Source organism: Geotrypetes seraphini, chromosome 3 (genome assembly GCF_902459505.1).
Source record: "Geotrypetes seraphini chromosome 3, aGeoSer1.1, whole genome shotgun sequence".
Taxonomy (NCBI): Eukaryota; Metazoa; Chordata; class Amphibia; order Gymnophiona; family Dermophiidae; genus Geotrypetes; species Geotrypetes seraphini.
In genome coordinates this window covers 386,224,613-386,244,948 of record NC_047086.1, presented here as the reverse complement: position 1 = coordinate 386,244,948, position 20,336 = coordinate 386,224,613, and the positions used below count along the sequence as shown (strand labels likewise).

Below are 20,336 nucleotides of genomic sequence, written 5' to 3'. Positions count from 1 at the left end.
CGACACTTTAACAAAATGGGTTGGGAACTGGCTTGGAGGTAGGCTTCAGAGGGTGATGGTGAATGGCACTCCCTCCGAGATGTCGGAGGTGATAAGTGGAGTGCCACAGGGCTCCGTCCTAGGCCCGATCTTGTTCAACATCTATATAAGAGACCTGACAGAAGGGCTTCGAGGTAAAATAACATTGTTTGCCGATGATGCCAAACTGTGCAATGTAGTGAGCAAAAGCACAACAGACAAAAAAGCAATGACAGACGATATGGTGCATGACTTACCGTACTTCTGCTGGAGCACTGGTCTAGGTCCTGGCAACTCAGTTTCAATGCCAAAAAATGCAAAGTCATGCACCTGGGAAGCCAGAATCCATGCAAGATCTACACCCTAAATGGCGAGATCCTGACAAGAACTGTAGCAGAAAGAAACTTGGGAGTGATTGTCAGGGAAGACATGAAGTCGGCAAACCAAGTGGAGCAAGCTTCATCCAAAGCAAGGCAAATCATAGGTTGCATACGCAGGAGTTTCATCAGCCGTAAACCTGAAGTCATTATGCCACTATATAGATCCATGGTGAGACCGCACCTGGAGTACTGTGTGCAATTCTGGAGGCCGCATTACCGCAAGGATGTGCTGAGACTGGAGTCGGTCCAGAGAATGGCCACCAGGATGGTCTCGGGACTCAGGGAGCTCCCGTACGAGGAGCGGTTGGGGAATTTGCAGCTCTACTCACTCGAGGAGCGTCGAGAGAGGGGAGACATGATCGAGACATTCAAATATCTCACGGGCCGCATCAAGGTGGAAGAAGACATCTTCTTCTTCAAGGGTCCCGCGGCAACAAGGGGGCATTCGTGGAAAATCAGGGGCGGGAAACTGCACAGTGACACTAGGAAGTTCTTCTTCACTGAAAGGGTGGTTGATCGCTGGAATAGTCTTCCACTTCGGGTTATTGAGGCCACCAGTGTGGCGGATTTTAAGGCCAGATGGGATAGACATGTGGGATCTATCCGCAAAGATAGATAGTGAGGATCACTGGGGTGGGCAGACTTGATGGGCCTTGGCCCTTATCTGCCGTCTATTTCTATGTTTCTATGTTTATTGGGGGGAGGGCTGCTGGAGATTAGATAGAATATTATGCCTAGTGTTGGGATAAAGGCCAGCAAAGGCCTTTTTTTTCTCAATTAATTTGGTCAATGGGGACAGAAGAGGGAGGAAATAAGGTTCTACAGAGCGGTAGACTTCTTTTGGACGTAATGAGGCAGGTTCTGATTGCATGTTGTAACCAAAATCATGTAATTTTCCTGGCTATGGCAATGTAATAAACACTTACATGAGATTTATTAAAACTGTGATACTCCAGAATGCACTGTTTTGCGACACCTTAGTAAACTGCTCTCAAATTTGTTAAAACCTTACATTTCCCCCTGTGTGTTTTATGGGCTTGTTTTTATTTCCTGCTGTTAGCATTACTTAACACTAATATGGTTGTAAAGAACAAGAGATTATATTATTGGAAATAATTTCTCCTGAGATTTTCAAGTCTATCATTTTCAAATGAGATGATCAATGTACTTCACTCCCTCTAGTGGGTAAAACTTTTAACTAGCATTCTGATTGCATTCTGTTCTTTGACATATGGATGAAATCTAATTGTGAGAACTATACTCAAGGAAAAAAGTCATATTTTGATATTTGATGATTCTTTAAGAGACATGGTATAAAATGCCCCTTCTAATTTTTTTTTTCTTTTATGTTTATAGGTATAATGCTGAATCTTTAAAGGTTGAAGATATTTTTACCAGTTTTGACAATACGGGAAATGTCTGTAAGTTACCAATCCTACCCAGGGCAGGTTACAAACCAACATTCAACAATAAATACACCCACAAAACAAAGCAAAAATACAAACAATAAAATACATAGGCGACCAGCACCTTATTGTCATCTCTTCCTCATTATCCTCATTCCTTATTTCATTAATATAATTTTGTGAAAGTCTAGCTGTGAGGATTCAGTTTTCTGAAGTCTGTGGTCTTGTTGACATACCCTGACCTTGAACTGAATTCTTCTTTTTGATTCAGATTTAGGAAACTTTATTGGCATGGTAATTTGCATGTGTTAGCAAAGTAATACATAATGTGATTAAATTAAAGGAAAAAATATTTTAGTGCAAAGAGTAAAGTATTCCGGATGATAGTTAGCTCCCTCTTCCCGTGTACTGCCTGCAGAAAGATGTCAATCACATCTTACAGCTCCGCCTCCTTCCCCAGTGAACTGTACTGCCACTTTCAGATTTTCCTTCTGCAAGCAAACTGAGAAGGTGTGTTTCTGATATGCACTGACAACTTTTATTATTTTTGGGCGGGGCGGGGAGTTTCTTCGAATTTTAAGGCTTTGGTACCAAGAGGACCCCAGTTATTCGGTACACCATCAAATGCGCGCAAGATAAACATGTGCAGACAAATACGTGTGGCGTTTGCATATGACCACAGGGCATGCGCATGCACATTTACCTTGTGCTCATGTGCATACACATTTACCTTGCGCGCAATTGTCCTGCGTGTGATTGCCCTGTGTGTGATTGTCCTATGTGTGATTGCCCTGCGTGCGATTCTCCTGCGTGTGATTACCCTGTGTGAAATTATCCTGCACGCAATTGTCCTGCCTGTGATTGTCTTGCGCGTAATTATCTGGAAGCGTTTGTCTGTGTGCATTTGTCTTGTGCGTATTTGACCAGCCACCGGGATGAAGGGGAAGGGGAGACTGAGGGAGGAGATGGTGCATCAATGGGTGCGGCAAGGAAGAGATAAGAAGAAATGTTTCTTATGATAGATGGGAATAGGGGAGAAGAAAGAGGGAGGAGATGGTACACATGGATAGATGGGAAGGGAAGATATGGGAAAGTAGATAGATTTTGAGAAGAAAGCAGAAAAATGGCTAGCCTGGACTTTCAGTCCGACATCAGAATTGATGTCAGGGTAAGACTTCTGGGCCGGCGGCGTGCAATCGCTGCACCCGCCTGGTCTTTCCCAGCAATTCGTTCTGTGCCAGCTCCCTCGACCTGTTGCTGAGCCAGGAGTCCAAACCCCTCGCCGCTGCTGCTTCGTTGATGTAGCCTGACAGCGGCAGCAGTGGGAGGTAATTGAATTCAGCGGGCAGGCGGGCTTGGGGGGAGGAAGAGAACAAAGGCTGGAAGACAATGAGGGGAACATAGGAGGAAGGAAGGAAGGGACAATTGTTGGGCCTGAGTTGGGGGGAAGAAGACAAAGGCTGAAAGACAGTGAAGGGAACATAGGAGGAAGGAAGGAAGGGACAATTGTTGGGCTAGAGGAAGGAAAGAAAGAAAGAAGTCACCAGACAACGGGGGGAGGAAGAGGACAAAGGCTGGAAGGGAATGAGGGGAACATAGGAGGAAGGAAGGTAGGGACAATTGTTGGGCCTGAGGAAGGAAAGAAAGAAATCACCAACCAAAGGTAGGAGAAATTATTTTATTTTCAATTTAGTGATCAAAATATGTCAGTTTTGAAAATTTATATCTGCTGTCTATATTTTGCATTATATTTGTCTATTTTTCTATAGTTGTTACTGAGGTGACATTGCATATTTTAAAACGTCTTCTGCCTTGACATCTGTGCCCTGTCCCTGCCTACCACTAGACCACCAGAAGGAGGACAGGGTACAAAGCCTTGCAGGGAGGGGGAACAGGGTGCAGAGTGGGGCCCGAGGTCAGAGGGATGGAGGTGGGCAGTTGGTCCAATTTTGGGCCGAGCCAGAGAAGTTTTGTTTTGGATTTGTTCAGTTTCATCTGCACAGTGTGGGCCCAGGATTGAAGGTTCGATATACATGAGGATATGTTCGCAGAGAGGTTGGTGAGGTTCCGATCGGTCTCAAGGAGGACAAAGATGTCATCTGCGTAAGTGTAAAGTGTTTCAAGGGGGGAGAGATGGAGGAGTTTAAGGGAGGACATATAAATGTTGAAAAGGATAGGGGAGAGAGATGAGCCTTGTGGGACTCCACAGATCGGGTTCCAGGGGAAGGAAGAAGTGTCCTTCATGTTGACTGTGTAGGAGCGGGAGCGTAAGAACTTTGAGAACCAGTCAAGGACTGTAGAGTTAATGCCTATCTCGGTGAGTTGGTAAAGTAGGATATCATGATGGATGACATCAAAAGCTGCAGAGAGGTCGAATTGAAGTAGGATGGCGAACTTGTTGCGAGAATGGAGATGTTGAACTTTTGAGATTAAGGAGGTCAGAAGTGATTCGGTGCTGAAGTTGGGACAGAAGCCGTATTGGTAAGGTAGCAGAATGGTGAATTTTTCAAGGTAGGAAGATAGTTGAGTGGATATGATGGATTCTAACATCTTGGTAAGGAGAGGAATGTTTGCTATTGGACAGTAGCTGGAAGGTGTAGAGGGGTCTAGATCAGGTTTTTTCAGTAGTGGGGTTAAGGAGATATGGCCCATTTCTGGGGAGAATAGACCCGAATGGAGGGCGGAGTTTATGAGAATGGTAAGAGATGAGATGGCCTGAGGGGGAGTATTCTCGTAAAGGTAGGCGGGGAAAGGATCCAAGGTACAATTGCAGGATTTCAATTTGAGGCAGAGGTTATGGACCAGGGATTCAGAAGCAAGTTCGAAGGAAGACCAGGATCTGTCAGCTAGGATAGGGTAGGAGTCTGCAAGGATAGGGTTAGGGTCAATTGGAATCAGAGATTTGTAGGAGATTGCAGGAGTTAAGGAGCGCCTCAAGGTGGAGACCTTGTCGCTGAAGAACTTTGCCAGAGAATCGGCTGAGGGGGAGGAGGGGAGGATGGAGGCATTTTTGGAGGTTAAGGAACGCCAGATGTTAAATAATGTGCTAGTCTGGTTATTGGATTTGGAGATTTTGTCACCGTAGAAGTTTTTCCTTGCTTTTTTTAGAACAGTATTGTAGAATTTAATATTGACCCTCCAGGAGTGTCTGTCTGTAGGGGATTTAGATTTTTTCCATTTTCGTTCCAGAGTTCGGCATTTCTGTTTCAGTTCTCTGTGGTATGGGAGGTACCAAGGGGCCTTGTGGGAATAGGAGATGATTTTAGTGGAGAGAGGGGCGAGGGAAAGGAAGGTGGACTCAGAGAGGGTGACCCAGTTTTGCCAGTTTGTTTCTGGTTCTGCAGGTTTAGGGATGGGGAGAATTTGTCAAGAAAATTGGTCCAGAACAGATTGCTCAAGATTTTTTTGTGGAAGGTAATAGAATTTGAGGTGCGGGATGGGGCTCCCAAAATGTGACATGAAGATTGGGAGATAGAAAGTCCCTAAGAAGTGATCGGACCAGGGAACGATTTCCCAGCGAATGTCAGTGGTTGAGGTTTTGTGAGTAGTGAGATCCAGAAAACTGATGAGGTCTAGTGTGTGGCCTTTTTCGTGGGTAGGAGAGAGAATGGGAGGGGGAAAGCCTAAAGAGGAGAGGAAGCTTTTAAATTCGGATGCATCCTTGCTGGGACATCGTCAAGGTGGAGATTGATGTCTCCAATGATCAGTAATCTTTGAAATTTGAGGAAGGCATTTGTTATGATTTCAAAGACGAGTTCTGAAGAATTGTTCCAAGGGGTAGGTGGGCGGTATAGGAGCAGGATACCCAGTGGATGAGGGTGGTATTCATCGTTAACTGAGGCTAGCATGTATTCTAATGATTTGAATCTTATTACAAGCGGATCTGGCATTGCAATAAAGTGTCAAGACTGGGGTGAGAGAATCAGAGGCAGGGTTGGAGAGAGTGGAAGCGGGGACAAGTTTTAGGGAGACGTGGTTGACTTTATGAGGGTTTTTATAGGATGGGTGGTGTTTGGGGCGTATCAGCATGGGGATTCTGAGGCCAGGGCAGGTACTGCGGGCATTTGCAGGGTCAAGGAGGTTGGGGGAAGGGGGTGTCAGGCAGGGGGAGAGTTTGAGAGAAGAGCAGAGTAGGAGAAGAAGGAGCCAAGAAGGTGGCTTCATGATGAGAGTTGGGAGACCTGTGGGCTAGACGGGCCTGTTTGGGGCGTGTGAAAGGTTAAGGATAGAGGAGCGGCTAGATAATGACGTACTAGATATCAGCACAGACGATATTAGAAGAAAACTAGTAGAGCGTTTCTAAATTTGGAAAAATTCTGAAATTGATCTAGTGGAAGGGGAGAGAAGATAATCTGGCTATTGATTCAGTGCTCAAATTAGCATAGACTGTTAGATACAATAGGCATTTAACAGATTATTTAAGAATCGACAACAGTTATCAGTTGCGTCTTATGGAGCGAAAAAACAGTAGTACTATTATGGGAATGGGGTCTGGGGTGGAGTTTTTGGGCCTTCCCCCCAAATAAAAAAGCATTCTGCTGCCTATGCCTAGAATGACCATTTGAATAAAGTTGGGATTAAATATGGTAACATCTATGAGGTGACAATAACCAGGTGGATTGCTAGAATGGTATCGCAGGGTGAGGAAGAATCTATACTTCTACTAAGACTAAGGGCCTGTTATACAAAGCCGTGCTAGGGGCTGCTGTGCGGTAACGGCCCCGAAGCCCATAGAGATTTAAAAGGCTTCAGGGCTGTTGCCGCGCGGCTTTATAAAACAGACTCTAAGTATCTTAATAAAATATTCGGCCCGCGACTTAGCCTGTGTTTTAGATTTCAGCCCCTTATGTGATTGAGTTTGACACCCCTGTTCTAAAGCATCCTTATCTAGATGGGTTTGAATGACATTGGTTGTGGTAAACAGGCTCCTCTCTTTCTCAAAGTGCTTTCCACTAGAAGTGGGTCTTCCTCATAGGCGGAGGCCAGGATGTTCTTGTCTGAGGAGATTTGCATAGCAGCTACATGGTCTACTCTTCATACCTTTACAATGTTTTATAGAGTGGATGTAACGGCACAAGTGAACACCACTTTTGGGTCCTCAGTTTTAAGAGCAGGCTCATCCGTCCCACCCTAGACATAAGAGATTGCTTTGGTAAGTCACCTGTTGTCTAGAATCCTTTGTACTACAAGGGGAAATTATGTTCTTACCTCAATAATTTTCTTTGTAGTAGAAGGGCAAAGGATTCTGGATGCCCCGCTTTGTTAGTTACTTCGCCTACTTTTGGACTCAGGGAGCTGGGCAATTTTCTCTGCCAGACGGAAAAGAAAAGAACATAACGGTGAATAAAAAAAAGGAAAGGTCTCGGACAAATTAGAATGGGATGAGACTTTCAGTCTTCCATTTGTGTTAATACTGGTTGCATGCAGACAGGGGGGTTGTTCGTTCCATCTAAGTTTTTGATGTTGAGTATTAATTTTATTATATTTGTTACAAAGCAGAATAGAAATGATTTGTCAGGGAGGTTCCCTGTGCCCCTTCTTCCTATTTTCTTAGTTATAATGGTGATCGACTGTTTTGGTACAAACTGAAGGTAGTAGTACAGTCCATTGGGGAAGGAGGCGGAGCTGAAAGATGTGATTGACATCTTTCTGCAGGCGGTTCAGGAAAAGGAGGAGATAACCTATCGTCCAGAATCCTTTGCCTTTCTACTACAAAGAAAATTATCGAGGTAAGAACCTAATATTCCCATAGCAGTGATAACAGCAAAATAGAGTGTACAGAAAACATAATAACAAGATCAATCGAAAAGGTGAGTTCCAAAACCTAAATACAAAATGCTGATTTCTGGATAAATACAAATTTTTATTTTCAAAAAATCTATCCAATATAAGTCTTTTTTTTACTATCATGTGCCTATGGCTATCTGTAAAGGCAAAGTGTTTCCAGTATGAACTCAAGTTTGAAAAGAAATGTACTTAAGAGGTTTTGGAACTCACCTCTTCAATTTCTCTAGTCTGATGCTGGTCGATATTGTCCCTGATCAGATTGTTTCCGACCTGATGACCAGATGCAACACATGTTTTTTTGCTACTATTGATTTTCTGTTTCCTGCAAGACTTTAGAAAATGTTTTCCTGCTCATTCTTTTTGTGGAAATTCTATGAGCTTTGGGAAATATACAACCTGGAAGTCTCTGCATATTATACAGTAAAGGAGAAAATACATTTATATATTTCTTTGGTGTTGCACTACATGCAAAGTCAGGTTTCTTGTGAATACAACTACTGTTTTTGTCTGCATATTTCAATTTTAATTTGTATTCACTTATTTTGTATTTGATGAGTAGGCAAAGTAGAACTATTGTGAATAAATCCTGTTTCAATGTCATTTTATCAACACGGCTCCCAATGACATAGGAAGAGATTGTTTTTCTTCATTATGGTTGACTTTAGGTCCATGGGCATGTTTGCTGTTCCTTTATCTGCTGCAGTATGTCTTTTGTGAAAACTGAAACATATAAGTAGAAGAATATTTGTCCAGTGAACTTTGTTCTGTTATCTGCTTTTTTTTTTTTTCTTTAAAAAGCACAACAAAGAAAAATGTACATACTAATAGTGGGGGCCCAATTTCTGCAAATAATAATAAACTTCTATTGATATTGACAGGGGTTGCCATTCAGCAGATTACAAGAAATTGGAAAGATTACACTAAACTAAATTATACTTTTTGGTGGAATTCAGTATGCCATATTTATAAAATGGAAAGGGTGCTTGCTATGTAACAAGGAAATTATCATAAGTTTAAAAAGATTTGGGGGCCATTGATTATTTATTCTAATGATCAGACATCTTAAACACCTTAGTATTAGATAAGATATAGGGGGAATTATGAATGATAATAATTGTTAATTATTAATATATGGGTGGGTGGGGTGGGATTCTTTTATATTTATATATTTGGAGGAATATAAATAAGATTGTCAAGTGATTAGTTAAAAATCTTTCTGATTGATTATTATACACTTGTTGTAATATTTGAAAATGAATAAAGATTTACAAAAAAAAAATAAAAAAATAGTGGGTGTCTTGTACTAAGGCATGCTAGCCGATTTAGTGGGCGCTAAATGTTAACGTGCCCATTATATTCTATGGATGCATTAGCATTTAGCGCACTAAATCGGCTAGCGTGTCTTAGTAAAAGACCCCCCAGTAAGAACTATTTAGAATATTTATTTTAATACAGGTTTTGCTGTTCCATCTGCAGAGCTCAGCATAATTTGCAGTAATTAAAACATAAATTACGTTAAACCAAGCATCACAAAAAGCATGTTGTATTTGGTATTGAACACAGAGATTCTAATAATAATAATCATTTTAAGCATAAGGGATATATGTCTCTTATCATGTTCTTCTGGCTTTGCCTTACAGTTTTGAGGGGCCCAGTTAAGTATACTAGAGTGAGAAAATGCAAGGCTAACATTTATTTTTTACTGCTCTGCAATGTTATATACCAAAAGCAAAACAGGAAATCCTAGAAGTTTCTACAGAAGGACCTTGTCTTCCCAACTATATAGAGCCAAGCACTGAGAATATTAAACTGTAACAGATAGTCAAAATATATTGGGGAAAAATTCCAAAGTTACAGGCTGAGAAAACATTCTATAGGGAAGATTGTTGAAGTTGCCTGGGTCTCGCTGAAGTGAGACCTGGACAACTGTAACAATCAAGATGCTAGCCACGGAAGCCCGAGAACTTTAGGGAAGGTCAATGTCCAAATTTTTTTCTTGTGGGTATAGAGCTATTTATCTGCAAAAAAAAAAAAAGCCCCACTAAATATCACCCCTTTAACTCTGAATAAAAATAATTTTGCCTGTGTCCAAAGAGAAGTAGGGATAGGAAAGTATGTACGGAGTTTTCATGGGTGGTTGGATTCTGTTCTACATGGACTTTCCCTCTGAAAAAGTGCTTGCAGAGCAGCCAAAGGTAGAGGAAATCAAAGAAGGGAAGGAGAAAATTAAGACCAGAAGCATGTGCCTTAGGTATCTGTTAAATTCTAGAAGAACTAGTATCAGAAAATGCCTCGGTAAGCTGCTGGCACATCCTTACCGTTTATTCCAGGAAAGAAAATCTACTAGATCTGTTTTAGAAGTATATCTGAATTGAACCACCCTCTCGTTTATATGTACCCTTTAATCTATGTCCTGTTTGAACAGACCTATTACAGCAATGCTAGTTGTGACCATTGCCATAGGTCAACTAAGTGATTTCAATAACTATCATCATCTCCATATGCCCTATGTGGAGTGGGAGCAAGATGCTAGATCTCTTCCCTTGTAACAGATTTTTGAATAGTTTTCATATGGGACACTTCTCAGAGTCTTGAAATTGGCGCTGATAGGATTTACCTCTGTATTCATCCATCATGTAAGAGATACTATTGTAATGTATTATTTTATTATTTCTTATATACCACCTGAACATAAGAATAGCCATACTGGGTCAGACCAATCTAGGCCAGTATCCTGTTTTCCACAGTGGCCAATCTACTACTACTACTACTATTATTTCTATAGCGCTACCAGACGTACACAGTGCTGTACAGAGTCACAGAGAAGACAGTCCCTGCTCGAAAGAGCTTACAATCTAAACAGACAAGACAGACAAACAAACAAGATGTCATGGATATAGTTAAGGGGAACAGTTAATCTGCTGGCTGGGTTGGTGGGCAGTGGGTAGGGTTATGGATTAAAAACCATATCAAAAAGGTGGGCTTTCAGTCTGCTTTTAAACAAGGTAAGGGGATGGGCTTGGTGGACAAACTCAGGTAATTTATTCCAAGCATGGGGACAGCTAGATGAAAGGAACAAAGTCTAGAATTGGCAGTGGAGGAGAAGGCTACAGCTAATGTGGGAATTTACTGTCAGTAGCTGCAAATGTTATGCAGCATTCAGTGGAGGCAGAACCGGTATTAGAAAATACTGGTCCCACATTATGGTGGCAATAAATGTGTGATATGTGGTCTTAGTTAACAAGGGAGAACATACTACCTCCTCATTGTTCCTGTGTTAATTGTGCTTTAGCCAGTTAGTGCATGGTAAGTGTAATGTGCTAGCTGGCTATCCCTTCCATGCCCACTCTCCATGTATGCCATGACTCCTGACATAAAAATTCAGTAATGCAGGGAAACAGGCACCCTACTGCAAAACCCCTTAATACTGCAGCAGAGTAGCCTGTTCCCATGAATGAACTGTGTATTAAGCACTTAACACACTTTAGTAAAAGGGCCCCCATATTACGATATTAGTGTTTATTGGTTAAAAGTAAAACCTAAAAACAAAAGCCTTGATTATGTGTACCATTAAATTTTCTTTTGCAGGATTTATTTTTGCTAACTAGAGGTCAGGGCAGAGCCATGAATGGATCTGGGCATATCTACTTTTGCCCTAGGCCCAGTCCCCAAGCCTCACCAACTGTAGAAATTCAGATTCTGCTCAGATCTTCTAAATCATGGCTATGACTCAGAGTGCTACTGCTGACTCTGGCATCACAACCATTCTCAGTTTTTGTGCATGCACTATACATGCTGGTAGTGTTGATAGCAGCAGCACTTTGAGGTACTCACAGCTGCACCTGAGGTGATCTGGATGGGCTCTGTTTAGAGGATGACACGGGGAAAAAATCTGTCCCCGTCACTGCACCGTCCCCGTCCCACCGTCCCATCACCGCCATTCCCTTCACTGTCACCGCCATCCCCTTCACCGCCCCATCACTGTCACTGCCATCCCATTCACCGCCCCATCACCGTCCCCGCAGCATCCATATAAGCCTCAGTACTGCAATATTTAGCTTATGCCTTACTTATAAATCAAAGTTCTGGCTGCTGAACTAGAGAAAGAGATATTCAGCTGGCAGGGCTTTGTTTATAAATTTTTATCAACACAACTAATATACTACTTTATCCTAAAGCAAAAAAAAAAAAAAAAAAAAAGAAAAAGAAAATAAATAGAATTTTTTTTTCTACCTTTTGTTGTCTGGTTTCTGCTTTCCTCATCTCATTCAGTTCCTTCCATCCACTGTGTGTCTTCTTTCTGCGTCTTCCATTTGCTCGGTTACTTTGCCTCTCCCTTCACCCCCCCCCCCCAATTGGTCTGGCACCCATCTTCTTCCCTCTGCTCCCCCATAGTCTGGCATCTGTCTTCTTCCCTTCCAGCGTCTTCACCCCACTCTGTCTTCCACTGTTCCCTTCAGGGTCTGTTCCTCTCCACCCTCCTTCAATGTCTGTTCTATTCCTTTCTGCCACCATACTTCCCTCCCTTCTTCACCATCTGTTCCTTTCTACCACCCTTCAGCTCCTCTCGCGCGGCCTATCTATCTACCTCCCTCCCTCCCTCTTACTTTTGTGGCACTTTACAATGTAATTTGTGCAAGCTGCTGGAGCCTGCGAGCTCGGTCCCCAAATAATCTCGCTTCTGTGTTCCTATTTTCCCCATTTCTAATATCTCCCCTATGTATCTAGCATTGCCCCCCCCCTCCCCGTGTCCATATACCATCACCATGGCATATATGTCCCCTTTATGTCTCAGTCCCTATGCCCCCACGCACATAGTAACATAGTAGATGACAGCAGATAAAGACCTGAATGGTCCATCCAGTCTGCCCAACCTGATTCAATTTAAATTTTTAAATTTTTTCTTCTTAGCTATTTCTGGGCAAGAATCCAAAGCTCTACCCGGTACTGTGCTTGGGTTCCAACTGCCGAAATCTCTGTTAAAACCTACTCCAGCCCATCTACACCCTCCCAGCCACTGAAGCCCTCCCCAGCCCATCCCCCACCAAATGGCCATACACAGATACAGACCGTGCAAGTCTGCCCCGTACTGGCCTTAGTTCAATATTTAATATTATTTTCTGATTCTAAATCCTCTGTGTTCATCCCACGCTTCTTTGAACTCAGTCACAGTTTTACTCTCCACTACCTCTCTCGGGAGCGCATTCCAGGCATCCACCACCCTCTCCGTAAAGTAGAATTTCGTAACATTGCCTTTGAATCTACCATCCCTCAACCTCAAATTATGTCTTCTGGTTTTACCATTTCCCCTGTTTCTGTTACCTTCCTGTGTCCAGATTTCCCCTCTCTTCCACACCAATGTGTCTCTTCTCTTCAACCCCATCTAGCATTTTTCCCTCTTTCTTCCCCCCCCCCCCTGCTTCCAGCATCTGGCTCACCTGCCTGTCCTCCTCTTTCTTTCCTGCTGTGGGTTTCTTTCTCTCCCTCTTCATCCCCTTGGCCCAGAATCTCTTTCTCTTTCACTCCCTCCTTCCTAATGTGAGCCAGGAACACGCGCAATCACGTGGTCCAGCAGCCCCCTCCCGCCCAAAGGCAGCGTTCCGTCATCCCCCTCCACCTCACCTTAGATGCCGAGTTTGCCGGCTTTCTTTTTCACCCAGCCGCACGCTTTCAAAGAGCCGCGCACGCACGGCTGCTCTGTTGTTCAATCTTCTCCTCTGACGCAACTGGAAACAGGAAGTTGCAGGAGAGGAGAAGATTGATCAACTCCAGCAGCCACGCGTGCGCGGCTTTTTGAAAGCGTGCGGCTGGGTGAAAAAGAAAGCCGGCAAACTCTGCATATAAGGTGAGGTGGAGGGAGGGAAATGGCAGAATGCTGCGATCGGGCGGGTGGGGCTGATGGACCGCGCGATCCGTGATTGCCTCACTGCGGAGACAAGACCATTCACCGCTCCACGGGTAACAACTACCGTGTCATTCTCTACTCTGGATTCCTATAGATCAGTGGTTCCCAAACCCTTTCCTGGGGGACCCCCAGCTAGTCGGGTTTTCAAGATATCCCTAATGAATATGCATGAGAGAGATTTGCATACCTGTCACTTCCATTATATGCAAATCTCTCTCATGCATGTTCATTAGGGATATCTTGAAAACCCGACTGGCTGGGGGTCCCCCAGGACAGGGTTTGGGAACCACTGCTATAGATGGTGGGAGCTGGGGATCCTCACCTTCCAAGATAATTTTAATTGGGGAGGTGTAGGGGCTGAAGGGAAAGGGCAGCAGAGGGAGGGATGTCTACTGCGCATTTATGGTCATTGTAGGCCCCCTGGAAAATGTTATAGGACCTACAGGCAGTGTCCAGGTTAAGAATGAGTTACGTTTTTAAAGCTGTTCTTAAGTCAGATTTGCATATAACTCAGAACTTGTAGATTTTAAGATTCTTGCTGCTTACCTCTGATCCCAACTGTCCCTACCAGTGATCCCAAGCACACACTGTTCTTATTGTGGCCATGCATTATTCCTGAACTTGCTACAGAAGTGTAGGAGTCTATGCCACTGGAAATACTGCTCAGTGAAATCAAATGAAGCCCCAACTGCGTTCTTAAGTACGGGTTGTACTTAAGTCAGGCATCTGTAACTCGGGGACTGCCTGTATTTATTAAGCAGCACTAAACACCTGTGTTAGTGCAGAATGCTCATTAAATGTGGCACCAATGCAAGTTAATGCATTTGCATTAGCAGTATCGTAGCTTTTACCATCTCAGTGTAAATGAGTTGATTAGTGTTCATAGTTATGCTAACCAACTCATTTATATGTAGACACAATTGTGTTAATGTGTTTCTTGTACTTCTAATATGTGTGTTGCAAAGGTGTGCTAACTGCATTTGTTGATTGGTAGGCAAAATCTCAGTCCTGATATCATTAGCTGTTGAGATGAATGAAATATTTGGTGCTTTTGAGCTGGAGCACCAGCAGAGGGAGCTGCTGCTACAGAACTGCTACTTATAGTATCTCCCAGGATTACTAGGCACACCGCAGCTCTAACAACTATTAGAGTTGTAAATGTATTTGTGGGTTTTAAAATTATTAAATTAAATGGGCTCAAAAAACAGGAAATTTATTAGAAAATCTGGTTGCATTAACTTATGATAATATTTAAACAATTGCATGGTATTTTGAAACTATGTAAGGGGTCCTGCTTAGTTTTTTCTATTGTTAATGTATCTTTAAAAGATATACACAATTGTAAGCTGAGGCGTGCTTGTTAAATACTGTGGCATTCCATGTTTTCCACCTCCATACCATACAGTTTCTTATATACCGCAAATTTCGACAAGGATTTTATACAGTTTACAATAAGATTTCTAAAAAGTGGTTATAGGTTGAAGAGAATAAATATGTCTTTAGCCTTTTCTAATTACAGGTTTGAAGAGAAAAGAAAGGTCTTTAGCAATTTTCAAAAGTTATTACATTACATTACATTACATTACGGATTTCTATTCCGCCTATACCTTGCAGTTCAAGGCGGATTACAAAAGATTTGACTGGACATTTTCCAGTGAAGATACAATTTTTTTTTTTTTTTTTTTGACAGAGGAGAGATAGCTGGATAGATTCCTAAGGGGATTTAGGGGTTGGATAGTAAGATGACAGTGCTGAACTGTGTGATATGGACAAAGAGAATATTGTTAGAGTAGGTAAGATTACCATCTAATTTTTGGGTCTGTTTGCTTGGAAGGTGTTTAGGTGGGTTATTTGGGGACGTAATATCTTGAGGTAGGTGAAGAATGGTTAAGATATTTGGATGAATTTTTTGAAAAGCAGGGTTTTGATTTCTTTTCGGAATGTTTTGAAGTCGTCCGATGTTGTCAGCAGATTGGAGATGGTATGGTTGAGTTTTGCTGCTTGTGTTGCCAGAAGGTTGTCAAACAATTTCTTGCGTAGTGTGCCTTTGAGTGGGGGAAAGGTAAAAGGGTTTGGGGTTCTTCTGTGTCTTGAGGTGGAGATCTGGTATAAGCGGTTGTTTAGGTAGGAAGGGGAAGAGCCATGTAACGCTTTGAATAATAGGCAGTAGAATTTGAATTGAATTCGTGCTTGTATGGGTAACCAGTGGGAGTCTAAGAAGGCAGTAGTTATGTGATCATATTTTCTGAGTGAGTAGATCAGTCTGAGGGCGGTGTTTTGTGTGGTCTGGAGTCTTTTTATCATAGTGGCTGGACAAGGAAGATAGAGGGAGTTACAGTAGTCCAGCAGACCTAAGACTAGGGATTGGACAATTAGTCTGAATTGTGCTGGGTTGAAGAATTTTCTGATTTTATAATGAGTCTGGTTGGCGTAGGTGCTGTGGTAGACTGTTCCATACTTTTAGGCCTTGGAATTTGAAAGAGGATTCATATAGTTGTTTCCGGTATAAACACCAAGGTGAAAGGAAGGCCAACTTAAAGCGCTATGTCGATCTTGAGTTTAGGTAAGAGTTTGTAACTTTGATGTCAGAAACTAATCCAGTGGAATTTTCCCCATAGATGGCTTTGTGGACCATACATGCAATTTTGTATTGAATTCTCATTTTTATAGGAAGGCAGTACAGCTCCTGCAAGAGTGGGCTGACTTTCTCAAATTGGCTTCATCGAAAAACTAGCTTGGCTATTGCATTTTGGGGTATCTGTAGTCATTTACATTTTTTTTCAGTTAAGCCTTAGTACAAGGAAATACAGTAATCTAAGTAAGGAAGCAGAACCACTTGCACCATTGTTCTGAAGGCAGGTTGACTCAGAACAAATCTGATCGCTCTCAATTGTCTTAGCCTGAAGAAAAATTTCCTGACTAAGGAGTTGATCTGATCAGCAAAGGTTAGTTCCAAATCTATTATTACACCTAATACTTTTGAGGTCTTCTCAATTTTGAGTTTTTCTCTTGTTACCAACTCCAGTTCTATATGTGACAAGGAACCATAATCACCAAACCAGAGCACCTTGGTCTTCTGTTGTTGAGTTTGAGAAAATGTTTTCTGTGTCCATACACTCAGATCTTCAACAATCTTCCTTATATATTTAGTGGTGAACTCAAAGGAGTTTTTGGTAGGACAAAGTAAGAAAATGTCATTGGCATAGGAGAATATATGAAACTGTAAGGGAGAGAATGTCTTTCCTAAGGTTCTTAAATATACGTTAAACAAGGATAGAGATAGTGGTGAGTCTTGTGGCACGCCACAGAATGCATCCCAGGCTCGAGACTTGTTATTGCCTTTTCTTACTTCGTATGTTCTATTGGTCAAGAACTCTGCGAACCACTTCAATATCATACCTTGTAACCCAATACAGTGGTGCCTCGCATAACGGACGCCTCGCACAGCGAACGCTGCGCACAACGAACTTTATGTCTTGATCCGTACAACGAACTTCGTTTCACACAACGAAGTCGCCCGAGCTGCATCCTTCCGCGCAGGCACTGCGCTTAACTGCCCTCTCTCCGCCTGGTTCCCTCTTGCCCCCCCGACTCCCCGACACGATCGGGGCAAGAGGGAGCTCAAGCCCTCTTGCCCCCCCCGACTCCCCGACACGATCGGGGCAAGAGGGAGCTCAAGCCCTCTTGCCCCCCCCGACTCCCCGACACGATCGGGGCAAGAGGGAGCTCAAGCCCTCTTGCCCCCCCGACTCCCCGACACGATCGGGGCAAAAGGGAGCTCAAGCCCTCTTGCCCCCCCGACTCCCCGACACGATCGGGGCAAAAGGGAGCCCAAGCCCTCTTGCCCCGCCGATTCCCCCACTCCCCGACAATATCGGGCCAGGAGGGAGCCCAAGTCCTCCTGGCCACGGCGACCCCCTAACCCCACCCTGCACTACATTACGGGCAGGAGGGATCCCAGGCCCTCCTGCCCTCGACGCAAACCCCCCCTCCCCCCAACGACCGCCCCCCCCAAGAACCTTCGACCGCCCCCCCAGCCGACCCGCGACCCCCCCTGGCCGACCCCCACGACACCCCCAACCCCCTTCCCCGTACCTTTCTGTAGTTGGCCGGACAGACGGGAGCCAAACCCGCCTGTCCGGCAGGCAGCCATCGACGGAATGAGGCCGGATTGGCCCATCCGTCCCAAAGCTCCGCCTACTGGTGGGGCCTAAGGCGCCTGGGCCAATCAGAATAGGCCCGGGAGCCTTAGGTCCCTCCTGGGGGCGGGGCCTGAGGCACATGGGCCCAACCCGACCATGTGCCTCAGGCCCTGCCCCCAGGAGGGACCTAAGGCTCCCGGGCCTATTCTGATTGGCCCAGGCGCCTTAGGCCCCACCAGTAGGCGGAGCTTTGGGACGGATGGGCCAATCCGGCCTCATTCCGTCGATGGCTGCCTGCCGGACAGGCGGGTTTGGCTCCCGTCTGTCCGGCCAACTACAGAAAGGTACGGGGAAGGGGGTTGGGGGTGTCGTGGGGGTCGGCCAGGGGGGTCGCGGGTCGGCTGGGGGGGCGGTCGGAGGTTCTTGGGGGGGGGCGGTCGTTGGGGGGAGGGGTGGTTTGCGTCAAGGGCAGGAGGGCCTGGGATCCCTCCTGCCCGTAATGTAGTGCAGGGTGGGGTTAGGGGGTCGCCGTGGCCAGGAGGACTTGGGCTCCCTCCTGGCCCGATATTGTCGGGGAGTTGGGGAATCGGCGGGGCAAGAGGGCTTGGGCTCCCTTTTGCCCCGATCGTGTCGGGGGGTCGGGGGGGCAAGAGGGCTTGAGCTCCCTTTTGCCCCGATCGTGTCGGGGAGTCGGGGGGGCAAGAGGGCTTGAGCTCCCTCTTGCCCCGATCGTGTCGGGGAGTCGGGGGGGGGGCAAGAGGGCTTGAGCTCCCTCTTGCCCCGATCGTGTCGGGGAGTCGGGGGGGCAAGAGGGCTTGAGCTCCCTCTTGCCCCGATCGTGTCGGGGGTGCCAGGGACCACACGGAGTCACCCACCGTACCACCCGATTCGGGTAAGCGCAGGTATCGGTGGGTGGCTTATTTGCGGGGGGGTGCCTTATTTTACATTTTTTTCTAAAAAGGGGGGGCTGTCTTATTTGATGGCCCTGCCTTATCATCGGGGAAACACGGTAGAAAAAAAAAAAAAATGAACAGTTAAGTCCCAGTTTTTGCCGCTGAGACTCTGCCCTCTCACTGTAAAATTAGACTCTACTTAGTCTGTCTTTAAATTTAAAAAATGTGTGTTGTTTTAAAAAACAATTATGTTTTTAGATGTATCTAAATAAAAATAATAACCAAAAATTTTTTTTTTTTTATGTCATCTTAGCATATTTTATGCTACAGAACGAATTATTTTTTTTAACATGTATTGTTATGGGAAAACGCGTTTCACACAACGAACGTTTCACATAACAAACTTGCTCCTGGAACGGATTAAGTTCGTTGTGTGAGGCACCACTGTATTGCTTGTTTAAGGAGTAAAAGTGTGTGGTCCACTGCATAGAACTGTAGGAGTACAGATTGCTTTGCCTCTACATAGGTAAGATTTGGCCTTCGATGTCAGCTCTAGCAATAAGAATTCTGTACTATGCTTGGATCTGAAACCATGTTGAGATCTGTGAAATCCATCTACCTCGTTTAAGAAGTCCAACAGCTGCAAGTTGACTCAAAATTCTAGCAGTTTTGCTGGCCATGGTATGCTAGCCACTGGTCTAAAGTTTTCTGCTTTGGTTAGATCCGTTCCCGTAGTCTTAGGTATTGGGGTCAGTGCAATAGCAGACAGGGATTTGGGATAAAGACCTTGTTTCAGGCTTGTCTTAACCAGGTCTATTAGTCACTCCAGAAATTCAGAGGGGATGTGATCTAGCATGTGAGATGGACAGATATCCAGACAGCAGTGTTTCTTTGAGAGCCGCTTTAGTAGACCTAAGACTACATCTGGGGTGAATGTAGTGAAGTTCCTTGTATTTAGAATCTAACTGTGTTCAATCTCAAAGGGTCACTAAATATGTCCAGAAATAAATTGACTCTAGTTATTTCTGGCAGGTTGCCCTTTCATTTAAGGCCTGGTACTGACAATCCTTTAGAGTCCTACAATATTTGGAACAATGTACTTTTAATTGTTACTAATAATCTCGTTCCTCTGAAGCACAAAACTACTCCATCATCATATAATGTTAAATGGTATTCACAGGAGTTAGCATGTGCTGTCGCCTGGAACATCAGTGGCATCATTCTCACTGTTTAGATTTAAAACTTAAATGGAAGACAGCAAATCTTATAAGGTAGTAGTGTGAAAAGCCAAGAGAACATATTTTTCTGCTCAAATAGATACTGCCTCTTCTTCTAGGCAATTGTTTCATTTTTTTAGAGAATGTATCACCCTTCAGCTACTACTTTGGCAAACTATTTTTCAGAGAAGATCAATAAAATCAGAGCATACGTAGCCTCAGACCTTTCACAGGTTATTGATTTTTCTAATTTAGTAAAGAGGACTCATGTAGCTATTCCTACTGACAGGTTTTGGTCTTGCTTTTCTGTTGTCAGCTCCAATGTTGTTAATTCTTTACTGTTAAAAATGTGTAGGTCAGCCTGTTTTTAATGACAATTGTCCTTCATATCTTATGAAAGATCCACTGTATCAAGTTATAGATTGGCATACTCATTTTATGAATGACGTATTGCATCTTGGTCAATATCCCACTCAATTAGGTGAGATTATTTTGACTCAGATTCTTAAGAAAACAATTTTAGATCCTAGTTTGCTTAGCATCTACAGATCGGATGCCAGTATTCCTTTGCTTTCAAAGATGATGGAA

General features: G+C 44.0%; 1 protein-coding gene across 1 annotated transcript in view; it reads left to right on the top strand.

The window, feature by feature from the left end:
* The window catches only part of CAMKMT (calmodulin-lysine N-methyltransferase), a 688,167-nt gene that overhangs the window by 67,935 nt on the left and 599,896 nt on the right, over positions 1 to 20,336 (top strand). Inside the window, exon 3 of the mRNA XM_033936811.1 lies at positions 1,755 to 1,819. Coding sequence (XP_033792702.1) covers positions 1,755 to 1,819 — 65 coding nt within the window. The remainder of the gene's footprint in view (positions 1 to 1,754; positions 1,820 to 20,336) is intronic.